The following is an 18,289-nucleotide window of genomic DNA, read 5'->3' as shown; positions in this document are numbered from 1 at the left end:
AAAGAGATCCCAATTAGATTATTACGAAAAAGAGAGGGCTACAGACAAGTGGTAGCTGTCTTAAAGAGAAATGGAATACAATTTAGGTGGGAGTTCCCTGAGGGGATTACTTTCTTCTATAAAGATAAGAAATTCAAACTGACCGACACACAGGAAACAGAGAAGTTTTTGAGAAGATATGAAAGAGAGCTGGGAAGGACAGAGTATAGAGTGCGGGATAAGGAAGATGTGAAAGGGAATGGTCGGGAAAAGGAAGAAGAGAGGGAGGGGAGTGCGAAAGACCAAGGAGAGAGGGGGTTAAATTCAGGAGACGAAGAGGAAGAAGCCGCAGTGGGAGAAAGGGCGGCGGAAGAGGAGGGGCTCCTAGGAAATAAAGGCGCCAGATTTTAAGTTGAGCTTTGATTTGAGGTAAAGCAGTCGGAGAATTTAAACAACACTGGACACCTTAAAATTTTTATCATGGAACGTGAATGGGTTGAATGAGAAAGTTAAAAGGAATAAAATTCAAAAAGCTTTGAGAAATAAGAAATGTGATGTAATCTGTTTTCAGGAAACCCATATTGCAAAGAGACATAGACATATTTTGGTGAATAAAAAACTGGGAGTAGAATTTGTAAACTCGGATGTAAACAAAAAAAAGGAGTGGTAATATATGCCAAAGAAAGGTGGGAACCAATACAAATCTGTAAAGACGAGGAAGGTAGAATACTAGGTATTCAATTAAATTTTCGAGGGGAAAGAATTAATGTAGTGTCGGTATATGCCCCGAATACAAATAGAACAGAGTTTTTTGAAAAACTTGAAAACATGTTGCTGGAATTGGAACCCTATAAGTTAATTCTGTTGGGAGACTGGAATGGGGTACCAACACCGAGTCTGGACAGAAGTGAGAACCAGAGGAATGCAAACAGGGGGAAGCTCCCTAACTCCTTTAGTGAGTTAGTGGAAAATTTAGATCTAATTGATATCTGGAGGCACCGAAATCCCACCACCAAACAGTTCACCCACTACTCAGAGCCCCACCAGAGCTGGGGCAGGATTGATCAGATATGGGTGACTAGGGCCTTGGTATGGAGAGTTAAGAGATGTGAGATACAACCCAGGACCCTGTCAGACCACTGCCCCTTGACTCTGGAAATTAAAAACGAATCGAAAGGGCAGTCCAGGTGGAGGATGAACGAATATTTATTTGAGAATGAGGAAGTATTGGATATGGCCAAAAAAACCTTGAGAGAGTATCTGGAGATAAACTTGAATAGAGACACCCCAATAGAGTCGGTATGGGATGCCGGTAAGGCAGTCCTAAGGGGCTTTTTAATACAGCAAAATAGTTACAGAAAGAAGCTAAGGGAGAAAAAGAAGGAAGGTATCTTGGTCCAACTGAGAGACTATGAAAGGAAACTGGCCCTAAACCCGACAGACGAAAGGATTAATCAAGCGGTGAGGGTGCTGCAGTCCCAATACTCAGCTATTTTGAATCAAGAGGTAGAACAGAAAATTAAATTTACAAGACAGAAATATTTCGAGTCGGCTAACAAAATGGGGAAGCTACTTGCATGGCAGCTCAGGAAAAGAAAGAAACAAAATGTGATTAACAAACTAATTGTAGATGAGAGGGTGATAGAAGACCCAGATGAAATTGAAAGTAGGTTTGTTACTTTTTTCGAAAAACTGTATGAAAAAGGAGAAGAGAGCAGTGCAGAAATAGAGAACTATCTGGACCAAGAAGAAAGAAAATACTTTACAGAAGAGGATTGTATACAATTAAACAAAGTGGTGACTGTAAAAGAGGTCAGGGACGCTATTAATAAGATGAAGAACGGGAAGACCCCTGGTCCGGACGGTCTGCCTGCAAAATACTATAAAAAACTGGTAGATTTGTTAGCGCCGGCATTAACGGAGGTAATAAACAATACTCTCCAAGAGGGGAGGATACCCAGCTCCTGGAAGGAGGCATACATTACGTTAATCCCTAAGACCGAAAATGAAAAGGCAAATTTAAAAAATTATAGGCCAATTTCACTCTTAAACTGTGATTATAAGATTTTCGCAGATATTATGGCAAGCAGACTCAAAAAACTATTAAACAGATATATACACAGAGACCAAGTGGGATTTCTCCCAGGTAGGCAATTGAGGGACAACGTTCGTCATGTTTTAGATACTATAGAGTATCTGGAGGCAAGACCAGACGTGCCAGCGGCCCTTATTTTTATCGATGCAGAAAAAGCATTCCACCGTGTCTCCTGGGAATTTTTGTTACAAAATCTTGAAAAGGTGGGAATAGGGGGCCCCTACTTGAAGGGCATCAAGGCGATCTATACAGAGCAGCAGGCCAGGCTGATTATTAATAACAATTTGACTAAATACTTCTCAATTATGAAAGGCACAAGGCAGGGCTGTCCTCTGTCACCTTTATTGTTTATCTTGGTGCTAGAAACAGCAGCAAATAAAATAAGAGCAACCCCGAACATCAGGGGATTAAGAATTGGAGAGAAAGAATATAAATTAAAGGCCTACGCCAATGATCTGGTCCTTTTTCTAGAGAACCCAATTGAAAGCACTAGCAGAGCGGTAGAACTTCTGGAAGAGTTCGGCAAACTGTCCGGATTCAAGTTAAATAGGGGAAAAACTAAAATATTAATAAAGAACTTGACAGAACAGGAGAGACTACAGTTGGAACAACAGGTGGATATTAAAGTAGTAAATAAAGTGAAATATTTGGGAATCTGGTTATCTCCAAAGAATATTAACTTGGTAGAGGATAATTATAACAAGTTGTGGAAAGAAATTAAGAAGGACATGGACACCTGGCGTAGACTGAATCTATCTTGGACCGGGAGGATGGCATCGATTAAGATGTGTATTCTCCCGAGACTGCTATTTCTGTTCCAGAACTTACCAGTTATAAAAGGTACCGCCTGCTTTAAAAACTGGCAAAGGATTCTGACCAAATATATTTGGCAGGAGAAAAAACCTAGGGTGAAACTCAAATATTTGATGGATTCCAGGGAAAGAGGTGGCTTTGGAGTACCAAATTTAAGGCTTTATTATGAGGCGGCATGCCTACTTTGGATAAAAGATTGGGCCACTCTGAAAGATACTGATTTATTAGACCTGGAAGGATTTGATCTAAGATTTGGGTGGCATGCCTACCTCTGGCAGGAGAAGGATAAAGTCCATAGAGGCTTCTATAATCATATAGTTAGAGGGTCTCTTTTAGAAGTTTGGAATAGGAAGAAAAACTTGATTGAACAAAGCACCCCTTGGTGGCTTTCACCTGTGGACATCATCAAAATAAAGAAACTAAACATGATAGGTAAAAGGTGGACGTATGAGGATCTTCTAATTAAATCAGAAGAAGGGTGGAAATTAAGACCGCAGGATGAATTGAAAGAGAAAATTAAGGACTGGTTTCACCTGCACCAAATTAATGCACTATGGGGGGTACATAAGAGAATAGGCATGGGTGAAAATAAATCTAGATTTCAAGTGGAGATTCTGGAGAGTAATAACAAACTACTCTCCAAAATGTATAGGCAACTATTGGAAAGTGAAAATAAGGAAGAGTTGATTAAAGAGGTAATGATTAAATGGAATAAAGATCTAGGATACGAGTTAGGATATGATAAATGGCACACTCTGTGGAAGAAAGGCATGAGATTTACTGCGTGTGCTGACCTACGTGAGAATCTATATAAGATGATGTATCATTGGTACCTGACCCCGGCAAGACTAGGGAGAATGTATAGAACAGCAGATAACACTTGCTGGAGGTGTAAAGATAAGGTGAGGACTTTCCTCCATATCTGGTGGACCTGTGAGGAAGTGAAGGGTTTCTGGGGACAAATTTATGAGGAGTTAAAGAAAATTTTGAAGTACAATTTCCCCAAGAAACCGGAAGCGTTCCTTTTAGGGGTGATTGGGGAGGAAATAAAAAAGTCGGACCAGACCTTCTTCCAGTACGCCACCACTGCAGCGAGGATTTTAATAGCAAAGAAATGGAAATCCCCCGAAGTACCCACAATGAGAGAGTGGCAGGTGAAATTGTATCAATATTTGGAATTGGCGAGACTTACACAATATATTAGGCGGGATAATCCCGTTAAAAAGAAAGAGGACTGGTCCAAATTTTTAAGTTACCTTGAGACCAACTTGGGAATTAATAATTTAACAGTAGACGATGCTTAACTCCTATGACATGTAAAGATAAAACGAAAATAACTGCAGAAGACTTATGTAGAATATTTAATCCAAAGCTGAGGTTAATGGAAGTCAAATGTGTGTAAGGGTGTGATTGGAAATTTTTTCTTTTGTTTCGTTTTCTCTAGATGTATGCGTTTTTTCTTATTGTTTGTTTCGCGTTTTTTACTATACAATTTTTTCTCTTTGTATGTGTAAGTTTATGTGCTTGTAATAAAGTATTAATAAAATAAAAAAAAAATTGTGAGCCGCTTCGCCCCCCCCCCCAAGGGCAATACGCCATGCTCTCTTGCACCAAGAATCCAGCTGCTTTCAGGGAAGCTCACCTGGGACTGCACAGCAAGAAGATTCATAATGGAGGGCCAGACTCCCTGGGCTTTAATTTTACCCACCACTATTGATCTTCCCTTGCAATCTTCCAGTTACAGTCGAATGCTTGTTTTTGTTTTAGGGTCTACTCATTGCTCACATGGAAACCGCCAGGACTCAAAGGACTCATATTCTCTGCTCTTTTTAAAATGGAAAATCCTGGCATCTATCCATCTATCCATCATCTATCTATCCATCCTTCACCAATCTATCTATACCTATAACTATCTATCTATCCACCTACCTATCCATCCATCCATCTACCTACCCACTTATCTTTCTATCATCTATCTATCATCTATCTATCTATCTATCTATCTATCTATCTATCTATCTATCCATCTACCCATCCATCCATTCCTCATCTATCTATCCTTCAAAATCTATCTATATCTATATATCTATATCTATATCTATATCTATATCTATATCTATATCTATATCTATATCTATATCTATATCTATATCTATATCTATATCTATATATCTATCTATCATCTATCCATCCATCCATCCACCTACCTATCTTCCTATCATCTATCTATCATCTATCCATCCATCATCTATCTATCCACCCACCCACCCGCGCACCCACCCACCATCTATCCATCCATCATCTATCTATCCACCCACCCACCCACCCATCCATCCATCATCTATCCATCCTTCACCAATCTATCTATATCTATATCTATCATCTATCCATCTACATATCTATCTATCCATCCACCTATCCATCCATCCATCCTTCACCAATATATCTATATCTATATCTATATCTATATCTATATCTATATCTATATCTATATCTATATCTATATCTATATCTATATCTATATCTATATCTATATCATCTATATCTATATCTATATCTATATCTATATCATCTATATCTATATCTATATCTATATCATCTATATCTATATCTATATCTATATCTATATCTATATCTATATCTATATCTATATCTATATATCTATCTATCATCTATCCATCCATCCATCCACCTACCTATCTTCCTATCATCTATCTATCATCTATCCATCCATCATCTATCTATCCACCCACCCACCCGCGCACCCACCCACCATCTATCCATCCATCATCTATCTATCCACCCACCCACCCACCCACCCATCCATCCATCATCTATCCATCCTTCACCAATCTATCTATATCTATATCTATCATCTATCCATCTACATATCTATCTATCCATCCACCTATCCATCCATCCATCCTTCACCAATATATCTATATCTATATCTATATCTATATCTATATCTATATCTATATCTATATCATCTATATCTATATCTATATCTATATCTATATCTATATCTATATCTATATCTATATCTATATCTATATCTATATCTATATCTCCATATCCATATCCATATCCATATCCATATCCATATCCATATCCATCCATCCATCCGACCTTGCCACTCATTCAGCTCTTCAGAACAAGACCTATTGGTGCTTCCCTTGCTGAACAATGTCCACAGAGGCCATCTGTCTCTGCAAACCCCACTTCTGGCAGGGAGTTGCATATTTGTCCTCCCTACACATGACATCATGCATGATGGTGGGAGGTGGAAGAGACTTAGCCAAATGGGGAGACCTATTTAGCCCTGTGGGTTCCCCATCCCTCCTCTACAGCAACCTTCCTCCCCTTTGGGTCCTAGGTGGACTATGACTCCCATCATCCCTGACCAAGGGGGATGGGGCTGGTGCGAGCAACATTTGGGGACCAAAGGTTGGGGAAGGTTGCTTCATGGTATGCTTCTTCCTTTGCCTTCCTTTGTAAAGCTGGGAGGGAGAACTCTGCTGTACAAACACAAGATATGTGTTCTTTCCTACACGTTCCTGAGAAACAATCTGAGGCTTCCAAAATGCTCATTTAACAAAGACTGCAAAACCACAGGGTTGAGTAACCACCTCATGATGTTCAGCAACGACAGGAAGCCATTCCGGTTTTTAACAAGTGATGCTCTTGTTCCTGGGAGCCAGATGTTTTGAGCTACAACCCCCACCGGCCATGCTGCCGGGGACTGATGGCAGTTTTATTCTAAAACATCTGGAGGGCAACAGATTGCAAAAGGTTTGTGAAGACCATGATGAGCTAGGCAGATGAATGGCCTGCCATGGCAAAGAGCACAGCTTCCTGTGATTTGGGGGAAGGCCATAACTCATCTCTGGCATCCACAGGTGGGACTATGAAAGAATCCCATCTGAAATCCTGGTAAGTTCAGACCATACTGAGCTAAATGAACCAATGGTGTAACTCAGTTTAAGGCTGCTTCCTATATTGCACCGTGACATCTGATAGTAAGAAGTCTCTTGCATCACCATTCAAAGCATTGATGGATTTACTGGGCCTAGGCCAGGGGTCAGCAAACTTTTTCAGCAGGGGGTCAGTCCACTGTCCCTCAGACCTTGTGGGGGGCTGAACTATATTTTGAAAAATATATATGAATGAATTCCTATACCCCACAAATAACCCAGAGATGCATTTTAAATAAAAGCACACATTCTACTCATGTAAAAACATGCTGATTCCCGGACCGTCCGCGGGCCGGATTTAGAAGGCGATTGGGCCAGATCTGGCCCCCCAGCCTTAGTTTGCCTACCCATGGCCTAGGCCAAGCCAGGAGCCAATGGCTCATGTAGTTGTTGAAACAATTGTCCCTTGCCTGGTGAGACTCAGCCATAATTGCTACCTCTAAAGTCCCATGGTCTGGTCTGAAGGCACAGGAGGCCATCACCTTGCTGCTAATAAGCAGGTATGGGTCTGGTCAGCACCTGGATAGGAGATCACCTTGGAACCACATGAACACTGCCTTCTATTCCAGGATGCAAGAAAGGTAGGATACAAATGTAAGAAAATACAGGAATGATTTTAAGGAGCAGGGGAGTAATGTCCCAGACATCCACAAAGCGTGTTCTCACTAATAGAGAGCACGTGTTGCGGTGGGGTCTAGCAGGCCACCCCACTGTTGCTGGGCTGATCTGTTTGGATGGCCACAGGCTATGATTGGGTGCGTGTGTTTCTGGGGAGATTTTGATGTTGCCAATTTGTGGGTTGGGCTAAAAGGTTTTAAATACTGGGCACGCTCTTTTGAGCGTCCTCTTTTGCTGCGTGCATTGGATCACCCGCCCATCCTCCCTGAAATGGGGATTTTGCACTTGACCTTGCTATGCCTGTCATGGGGTCGCCTGCTTTTGAGGCAGGGGCCTGGTAGGAATTTTGTCCATTTGGCTGATTGGCTGGAGCCATTTGGTTTTTGCCTACTGCGTAGCAAATTGTCACAACTTGTAAGGTTTGCAGCTAGGCATTGGTTAAAAAATTGGTTGGTGGAGGGGTAAGTGCCTACCCCTCCAAATGCTGGTGCTGCAAGGGAATTCTGTTAAAGGAATCTGGGGGCTTGCCATGCTTTCGTTCAAGTCCCTGGCATTGGCCTTGGGCCGCGCAAGGCCTCTCGGAGCATGCGGGGAGAGGTGAGGGTCTGGTGCCCAGCTTCATTTCTCCCCAGTATTGTTTTCCCTGACTGGTATTCGCTGGAATCCGGAAGTTGTTCTGTCCCTGGGCAGAGGGACAGATAGTCGGAACCAATGCCTAAGCAACCACTCACACTTATGTATTTGAATAAAGTTGTGGCCAAAACACCTTAAACAAAAATTACGTGTGATGTGTGAGTTATTGGGGTGGCTTAGGGACCTCAAAACGCAACATTCCTCCCAGATTTCATCCGTCCTTAGCATGTCATTGTTGTTCACGTGCAGATGTTTTCTGCGGCAACCCAGACACCTCCAACAACTCTCAACCCATGTTTAAAACATTAGGAGGTTTACGATGTTGCTGATCTGCTTGTTGGAGAATGGAGCCGCTAGCAGGAAAAGCAGAGCGACAAGTGTTCAGCTGCAAAAGAGTGAGGGACTTTGTAACACGTGTGGAAAAAGGTTCTCTATCTCAGCGGCTTTTCTGATTTGTGGAAAAGTTGCGCTGCAAAGGAAGGCTAGGAACTGACATGCTGGAGAGTGCGGGTGAGCTGGTTTCTTATTATTAAGGACCTATATGGGGAACTGGCCAAATTTAAACCTGCGGAAACCACACAGGAGCGGCTCAAGAAAATGAAAGAAACACTCATAAACCACAAGAGACGTAATGCAGGGGCTACAGCTTAACCGCTCAGACCTCCTTCTTGCTGTTTATAACCTCATCTCATGTTTGCTAGAAGGATTGCAACCCACAATTCAAAACCGGACTATCTATCTAAGGACCTTTTTCTTTGTTAAAACCTCTTTCGTCTTCCATCCACACGCATAGGAACAAGTCAGGAACCCCATCTCTAGTTTGACCCCTCTATAAGGTAAAGGGACCCCTGACCCTTCGGTCCAGTAGCGAACGATTCTGGGGTTGCGGCGCTCATCTCGCTTTACTGGCCGAGGGAGCCGGCGTACAGCTTCCGGGTCATGTGACCAGCATGACTAAGCCGCTTCTGGTGAACCAGAGCAGCACACGGAAATGCCATTTACCTTCCCACCGGAGCAGTACCTATTTATCGACTTGCACTTTGACGTGCTTTCGAACGGCTAGGTTGGCAGGAACTGGGAACAAGCAACGGGAGCTCACCCCGTCACGGGGATTCGAACCGCCGACCTTCTGATCGGCAAGCTCAAGAGGCTCAGTGGTTTAGACCACAGCGCCACTCATGTCCCTGACCCCTCTATAGTGAGTAGCAAAACAAACATGGCATCCCGACATCATAACACTGTGTGTTTTGCTCCCCACCACTCAATTGTGGCAGTCAACAATGGGGAACAGCTGGGACAGGGGAAACACACAAGCTACCAACCTAAAAATGAGCATGAGCCCTAATTTCCCACTTACACGGTGGCACTCCCAACTTCATTTACAATGATCCTAAACAGAGAGAGAGAGAGCAAGAAAGACAGAGAAATGGAGAGCCTGTTGCCTTCCAGATGTTTTGGACTACAACTCCCATCAGCCACAGCCAGCATGGCCAGTGGTCATGGATAATGGGATTTGTAGTCCAATGTCATTCCTTTATTGGGGTTGATGCAGTAATACGACATCTGGAACATCACAAGTTCCTCACCCCTGGTCTCTACAGGCCCTATAGTAAACAAGCAGGCAGTTGATAGAAAACACTTTTCTTCTGTAAATGACAACTGGGAGTGGCGTGATAAGCTGGTGATTTATCAACTATAAATGGTGGGGAACCGGCGGTTGGATTCCAACTCCCATCAGGCCCAGCCAGCAGCAGCAGCAGCAGCAGCAGCAGCAGCAGCAGCATTATTATTATTATTATTATTATTATTATTATTATTATTATTATATTTATACCCCGCCCTCCCCGGCCAGAGCCGGGCTCAGGGCAGCTAACACCAATAAAATTTCAGTAAAAACATAATGAGAAAAAAGAAAAAGAAAAAGAAAATAATAATTTAGAATACAGGTTAAAATGCAATTTAAAATGCAGCCTCATTTTAAAAGTCAAAACCATAAGGGAAGGGAAACATAAGGGTCAGACTGAGTCCAAACCAAAAGCCAGGCGGAACAGCTCTGTCTTGCAGGGCCTGCGGAAAGATGTCAAGTCCCGCAGGGCCCTAGTCTCTTGTGACAGAGCGTTCCACCAAGTCGGGGCCAGTACTGAAAAGGCCCTGGCCTTAGTTGAGACCAACCTAACCACCTTGTGGCTTGGGACCTCCAAAATGTTGTCATTTGTGGACCTTAAGGTCCTCCACGGGGCATACCAGGAGAGGCGATCCTGTAGGTACGTGGGTCCTAGGCCAATGGCATGGCCAATGGTCATGGGTGATGGGAGTTGTAGTCTAACAATATCTGGAGGGCCGCAGGTTCCCCATCCCTAGCTGAAAATGGGTTTTCTGTGAGCGCTTGTTTTCTCCTGAACTAGTGGCTTGTAACTGCAGGGAAACCGAAAGGACTAGACTGGGACGTCAGACCACCAGTATCACATGGAAAGGAGCAGAAGTGAACAGAACGAGGCAGTTTTGCTGTGGTGGCTGACTAAAAAGCTGCAAAATGTACACAGAAAAGCAGGGTTGCTACGCTCTGGATGCACATGCCTTGCAGACTTGCCACGCCTGTTTAACCCCCTTCAAGGCCAAGACCACACTAGCTGGTGCTGCTGGTTTGCTGTGGTACCCCATTGTGCACAGCACTGACGAGCTTGTGCCTGTGCAGTCAGAACCTCCTCTTTGTCCTCATCCATCAGAGCGGTTTATCAGCCTTTTAAACTCAATTCAAACAAATCATGGTCCCTTGACTACTTAAACTTCTAAGCGTTGGGTTGCTCTACAGCAGTGGTTCTCAACCTGTGGGTCCCCAGATGTTGTTGGACTACAACTCCCATCATCCCTGAGCTCTGGCCTTGCTAGCTAGGGGGGATGGGAGTTGTAGTTCAACAACATCTGGGGACCCACAGGTTGAGAAAGGCTGCTCTACCGCGAGGGAAAAACCACACTGAAATTCCCTTTTGATATACATTTGCACGTGCTGCAAATGGGTATTAAGCTAGTGAAATCCTAATAGCGAACTTATTCTTCAAGTGTGGTCCTGCGGGACCTGACATCTTTCCGCAGGGCTTGCAAGACAGAGTTTTTCCGCCAGGCCTTTGGTCAGGGCGCAGCCTGACTCCCTCCTCTGGCAACCTGCACAGAATTTTGCTTAATTGGTTGCCATCAATTTGATTTAATTAATTTTTATAATTAAATATTTTTAGATTGTGTCACTATTTGACTGTTTGATTATTTGATTGTTGTTAGCCGCCCTGAGCCCAGCTTCGGCTGGGGAGGGCGGGATATAAATAAAATTTATTATTATTATTATTATTATTATTATTATTATTATTATTATTTAGTCAAAGCTGCCTCCCCACCACACAAATGAGCTTCCAGTAGGTCCAAGGGGAACCTTAGCAGAAAAACAAAACAACTTTAGATTGGGGGGGGAGGGGGAGCTTGGAACCTAAAGGGCTTTGAAGATTGAGCATACTCAGTGGTCGTAGAACTCTAGCTGGCTACTGAGAAGTTGGACACAAACCAGAGAGAGGGATGGAATGGAGTGTATTGGGAAAGGCTCTGGCTGGCTGGCTGGCTAGTACTCTGAACAGGAATGCTCCACACTGTCATGTTTTTGTAGGTCTCCACTTTAAAGAGTCATCGCTTGTTATGAGAAAACATTTTGTTGGTGAGGCTTTTCCTTCTCCACTGCCTTTAAAAACAGAAAACAGCATCTGAGCACCGCAAAAGAGTTTCTCACCGTGTGGCGTTCTCCAAAGCCCTGGAGAACGAGGCGTACTCGGTGGAGGAGTGCGTCAGGGAATAAAACCAGGTGGCTGCGTCCAGAACGGCAGGATTGGCATCTTCTCCACCCAGGGAGTTTTGGAGAGCCTGATAAAAGGCTACCTTGCTGTTGACGCGACCTTGGCTTACTTCAAATCGCTAGGCGAGAAGGAAAATGGGATTCAGAAGAACTCAGGAGCACAGCTTATACATTCAAAAAAAACCCAACAGGCCGTCTGCTTCCTTCCTTCCTTCCTTCCTTCCTTCCTTCCTTCCTTCCTTCCTTCCTTCCCTGAAGTTTAATCATGCAAGGAAGGTGGACAGAAAAACCTTAGTTTGCACATGTATGAATCTCTCTGCCGATATTCAGTGTCTGCGTGACTTTTCAGAGAATAAGCTGCTTGGTTTTGCTATTTCAGTCGAGAGAAAACCGCCCTCTTAAAATAAGCAGGTGGTATTCAGTGCTGGGACGCGGGTGGCGCTGTGGGTTAAACCACAGAGCCTAGGACTTGCCGATCAGAAGGTCAGCGGTTCAAATCCCCGTGACGGAGTGAGCTCCCTTTGCTCGGTTCCTGCTCCTGCCAACCTAGCAGTTCGAAAGCACGTCAAAGTACAAGCAGATAAATAGGTACTGCTCCGGTGGGAAGGTAAACGGCGTTTCCATGCGCTGCTCTGGTTCGCCAGAAGTGGCTTAGTCATGATGGCCACATGACCTGGAAGCTGTACGCCGGCTCCCTCGGCCAATAAAGCGAGATGAGCGCCACAACCCCAGAGTCGGTCATGACTGGACCTAATGGTCAGGGGTCCCTTTACCTATTCAATGCTAGCCTTGCTCTGAACAGATCCGTTGAAGTTAACTGGCATGGCTAACTCGGGTTCGTTAATATCAATGGGTCTACTCTGAGTAGGACATTGTGGAACAGATTCAACTAGATTCAACTAACCTGGCATGCTAGGGGAAGCCAGGGCAAGAGCAATGGGGCTTTTCACCCTTCTCCTGCCCCCCAGGGGGGCCCCTGTACCCCCCCCAATATGCTTGGCAGGGGGTTGGACTCGATGGCCCATGTGGTCTCTTCCAACTCTATGATTCTATGCTCTGAAGGGTCAGGAGAACTTCCCAAACAGCACACAGGGGGAGGAGAGGAGGATTCATTCCATCCAGCAAGCAGAAACGCTTGTGGAGCCAGAACGATCAGAAGACCGTGGCATTGAACTCCCCGCAATGTCTATAAATTGTCACCTAAACTGAGATATGTGCTCAGTTCAGGCTTAACAAGAAACCACAATTTCCTACTTATGTGGACAGGTCACACTGCTGACACAGGCAAATAAAAAGGTCGTTTTTAACAGCCAGTGGAAAGCACGCTGCTGTAAGCTCCTGCCGTAACTCAGAGGAAAGATCGTTCCACAGCTGGGCACCACCACCGAGAAGACCCTCTTCCAAAATGCCGTAAGATCCATCTCTGCAGATGGCACTGTCACTAACAGGGCCTCGTCCGAAGATCATAGTGAATGGGCAGCTCTGTACAGGAAGGCCGGAGGCAGTCTTCTAAGGCATCTGGTCCCAAGTTGTTTGGTAACAAAACCTTTAATAGGACCAATAATTAAATGACCTGTCTCTTCCATGGGGTAGGGTCAAAGAGGTTTGCACGGCGTACAAGGAACACACACACAGCCCAGCTGACCTGGAAACCTGCCTTCCCCTGTTTCTGGGACTTGGCATTCACAGAAGCCTTCATGGAAGATGAAAGTTTGGAATCTCAGAATACAGTGGTACCTCGGGTTAAGAACTTAATTCGTTGTGGAGGTCCGTTCTTAACCTGAAACTGTTCTTAACCTGAGGTACCACTTTAGCTAATGGGGCCTCCCACTGCTGCCGCACCACCGTCATGCGATTTCTGTTCTCACCCTGAAGCAAAGTTCTTAACCCAAGGTACTATTTCTGGGTTAGCAGAGTCTGTAACCTGAAGCGTCTGTAACCTGAAGCATCTGTAACCAGAGGTACCACTGTATCTGATTCTGTCCTTGTGCAGCACTTTTGTGGAATACATATATAACTCTATATTTTTATTATTATTATTATTATTATTATTATTATTATTATTACATTCATATTGCACCTTTTTCTCCAAGGATAAATACATGGAGAGCATACATGGCACTTTTCCTGCTCCCCATGTTATCATCACAACAACCCTGTTAAGCTGAAAGACAGTGGCTGGCCCAAGGTCACCCAGGGAACTTCATGGGCAGGTGGAGACTTGAAGCCTGGTCTCCTGGGTCCTACAACCTGACACTCCAACCACCACACCACACTGCCTCTCAGGCCTGCCATAGTTGCTCAGAGTACCATCAGGTAGCTGGAGCTTTCAGTGACCCTAATACAGCAGATTAAATTCTCCAGGAGCCACCTAAGGGGCTATCATATTCGGCTGGGGTTCAATCACATACTAGCAAACTCATGTTGGGAAATTCAAGCTGGATTGGAGCTCTTAGAGCACAACAAACCTGCTTGTCAGAGAATCAGCCTTTCTTTTTGCAATAAGGAAAGTGATGGGGGAAAGTGTGAGATAACACCTGCTTCAACACAGCATTGTCTAACTTCTCCGCAAACAAATTGGAACAAATGCTTATTCGTTAACCAGTGTGACCTAATCCCCATGCAAACCAAATGTTATGTACTGAGTTGAATAGGATCCAAAAGGCAGCAGTCTGATTGGTCCTAGAACAATGCAGCAGTATGATTGGTCCACAGGAGCCACCCAATCCAGCTCCAGGTGAAAGTGAATCCGCAACCTGATTGGCCTACAGGAGAATCCCGGAATTAGCCAATCATATGGGGCCCATTGTGTAAATAATGTATATAAAGCAGATATCTTGGGGGAACTTTCATTCCTCACTACTATGAGCTGAATAAAGAGCATGAAATCCACTCTAGACTCCAAGTATATTTCACCAAATCAGGATGAATTTTCAGTAAACAGGTCATCTGGAAGCTCCAGAATTTGCATGAGTCATTCAGAAATCCAGTCAGGAACGATGAAAGATGTCAAGCACCCGCCCCCGTTCTCAACAGAGCCAAGGGTTTTGGGAGGACTCCCAAACACACATCTTTTAAGGAATAATATGTCTCTGAAATATAATTTCCTTTACCGTCTGTTTTTAAAGAGTAGATTTCTCCCACCCCCGAACTGGCTATAGAGTCATTTCCTGAAAAGCTGGAAACCTGAGCATCTCCTCTGCTCCATCTTGTTGGCAGGAGACTTGCGACTGGCTCAAGAAACTGCCTGGAATCCTCTCTTTCCAAATAGTTCCAGAGAGCAGCGTCGAATAACTCACCATTTTTCTTTCTTACCATTGGTCTGACTCGAAAACAAAACAAAAGTGTGTGTGTGTGTGTGTGTGTCAGTTTGTACACTCAAATGGATGTTTAGGCCTCAAACTCACAAATGGCAGATCCCTCACGGTCAACGTATGTTTGGAATGTAACGATTTACGCTGCTGAAAGGATCTCACATGGGGGGGGGGGGAATCTCCCACACTAGAGCTGGACGGATCAGTTTCTTATTTTGCCAATCTTATATTCAGTCTGCCACATCCATGCCTGAATTTGTGATTTATTTTTGAAGGGGAAAAAATCCTCACTAGTTTTTTCCAACGTTTTAGAGAGCATTTCACTTAATACACACACACACTTTTGCAAGCGATTTCCCCCCAATATAATGCACATTCCCTTAAAAGGCACATTTTCATCCACAGCTTCCCCTTAATATTTTTTTTGGGAGGGGGCTGGTGGTTAAAGAACAGCCTGCAAAATCCGGAGAAGATTTCAAAAGATATTTTGGTTTGCACCTGGTTTAGAGAAGTGTGAGTTAGGTAAAGGTAAAGGGACCCCTGACCATTATGTCCAGTCGCTGACGACTCTGGGGTTGCAGTGCTCATCTCGCTTTACTGGCTGAGGGAGCCGGCATACAGCTTCTGGGTCATGTGGCCAGCATGACTAAGCTGCTTCTGGCGAACCAGAGCAGCGCACGGAAATGCCATTTACCTTCCCGCCGGAGCACTACCTATTTATCTACTTGCACTTTGTGCTTTCAAACTGCTAGGTTGGCAGGAGCTAGGACTGAGCAACAGATCACCCCGTCATGGCGATTTGAACCGCCAACCTTCTGATCAGCAAGCCCTAGGCTCTGTGATTTAAACCACAGCACCACCCGCATCCCAAGGTAGGCTTGTGTTAAAATTGATCCCCCACTCCTACTCATGATAGGAAACTAGCTGGTCAGGGAGGAGGTTGGAGTAGAAGCCTTTCCCTGATATCTAGTTCTCCATGTTTTTTCCTCTGAGAGCGAAGTGGCTATTTTGGGTGCTGAGATCTCGCCCCAAAAAGCTACCTGGTATGGTGCTCCAAAATGAACATTTTGGGGTGCTATGCTCTCATGTGTCTTTTGGGTTCTGTGATCTTATGCGGGTCACGTGACTCACATGGGGGCCCAGCTGGGAAGATGCACGTTACGATTTTGGGACTTAACATGTGAGAGGGTATGGTATCAATAGACCTATGCTTTATGGAGGCAGTGAGAGATTTTACTTTCTTGGGCTCCATAGTCACTGCACATGGTGACAGCAGTCATGAAATTAAAAGACGCCTGCTTCTTGGGAGGAAAAGCAATGACAAACCTAGGCAGCATCTTAAAAAGCAGAGATATCACCTTGCCAACAAAGGTCCGTATAGTTAAAGCTATGGTTTTCCCAGTAGTGATGTATGGAAGTGAGAGCTGGACCATAAAGAAGGCTGATTGCCGAAGAATTGATGCTTTTGAATTCTGGTGCAGGAGGAGACTCTTGAGAGTCCCATGGACTGCAAGAAGATAAAACCTATCCATTCTTAAGGAAATCAGCCCTGAGTGCTCACTGGAAGGACGGATCCTGAAGCTTCAATACTTTAGCCACCTCATGAGAAGACTCCCTGGAAAAGACCCTGATGTTGGGAAAGATGGAGGGCACAAGGAGAAGGGGACGGCAGAGGACGAGATGGTTGGACAGTGTTCTCGAAGCTACCAGCATGAGTTTGACCAAACTGCGGGAGGCAGTGGAAGACAGGAGTGCCTGGCGTGCTCTGGTCCATGGGGTCATGAAGAGTCAGACACGACTAAACAACAACAACATGCATGATGCGTTAGAAAGAAGGTTGCAACAGGTCAGTTGTCAGTCGGAGATACGAGGGGGAAGGCAAAATGAGAGCTGAACTGGTGTCTGATGCAGCGGCAGGTATAGATATTCTGATTACGAAGTCAGAAGAATATCTAGCTCATAGCATGGCTTAAAGGGCCTCATTTCTGGCAGCAAAGGTATGGATATGAAAACAAGCTGGTACTGTCATACCTAAAGCCTAGAAGTTCAAAGCTAGTACTGTTGTGCTGCAATGAACTTGTCAGTGTGTATAAGTTATTCTGTGTTACCTGCTGCATTCACAGTTCCCTGGGGGATGAGAGGAACTGGAAGAAAAAGAATAAGCTCTGCTCTCTTCCAGTTGCTCTCTTCTCCCAGGGAAGAATCAATAAAGATATTGAAAGGAAAAAAGAACCAGTGGTTGCCTAACTTGTTTTTGACATTTCGGAGCAACCAAGAGGCATTCTTTTCATCTGGTGATGAAAAGGCAGACAGTCGCGTGCAGTAAAACCGGCGATAATTGGCAACAGGTCGGCGCAGAGTGCTTCACAGGGGGAAAAGAGAAAGCAAGGAGCCATCGGCCAGGATGCTGAGATGAAAAGACCGAGCTCTTTGTGGGGAAGAAACACTTTCAGGACTGTCTGCCTCCTGAATACTTCGGCACGCTCACATACGTTTCGTCTCTCGTTATCTTAATTTGAAAAACATGGGCTTCTCTTTCGGCAGCTGGGGAGATGAAGCCCCAGGGACTCTCTGTTACACTGCCCACATCTCCGAGAGCAAATCTGGGATTACAGTCCCTAGTCAAAGTGGCGTCGTGTGGAATCTGCTTGCCAGGAAGCCTGGAGGGATTGAGGCCCCCGAACGACAAATCTGCAGGCAAATGTGTACAAGAGTCGCCTGATATCAAGAACAGTCCCTTTTAGTGGCAAGAGGCAATTTATTCTGAAGGTCTGTAGACCACTTAATCAAAAACCTCTCTGGTGTAGAAATAAAACTGTAAACGGAACACAGCTTAACCCACAAACCAGCTAAGAACAAATATACACAAAAGCATATCTAAGCAAATATAAGCCATGGTTGTTGAGCAAAACACAGACCATGAAAGTGGGACATTTTAGGCACGGGGAGGGCAATATTACATTTCTATCCCAGTGAAATATACTTGGAGTTGAGTGTGGATTTCATGCTCTTTATTCAGCTCATAGTG

At 44.4% G+C, this 18,289-nt stretch overlaps 1 protein-coding gene across 1 annotated transcript in view; it reads right to left on the bottom strand.

Moving 5' to 3' along the window:
• Nucleotides 1–18,289, bottom strand: part of TG (thyroglobulin) — a 173,349-nt gene that overhangs the window by 19,091 nt on the left and 135,969 nt on the right. Inside the window, exon 44 of the mRNA XM_082236144.1 lies at nucleotides 11,885–12,066. Coding sequence (XP_082092270.1) covers nucleotides 11,885–12,066 — 182 coding nt within the window. The remainder of the gene's footprint in view (nucleotides 1–11,884; nucleotides 12,067–18,289) is intronic.

The sequence above is a fragment of the Podarcis vaucheri genome (assembly GCF_965113315.1).
Source record: "Podarcis vaucheri genome assembly, chromosome: 8".
In the NCBI taxonomy this organism is placed as follows: Eukaryota; Metazoa; Chordata; class Lepidosauria; order Squamata; family Lacertidae; genus Podarcis; species Podarcis vaucheri.
This window is presented reverse-complemented; position numbering and strand designations above follow the sequence as displayed.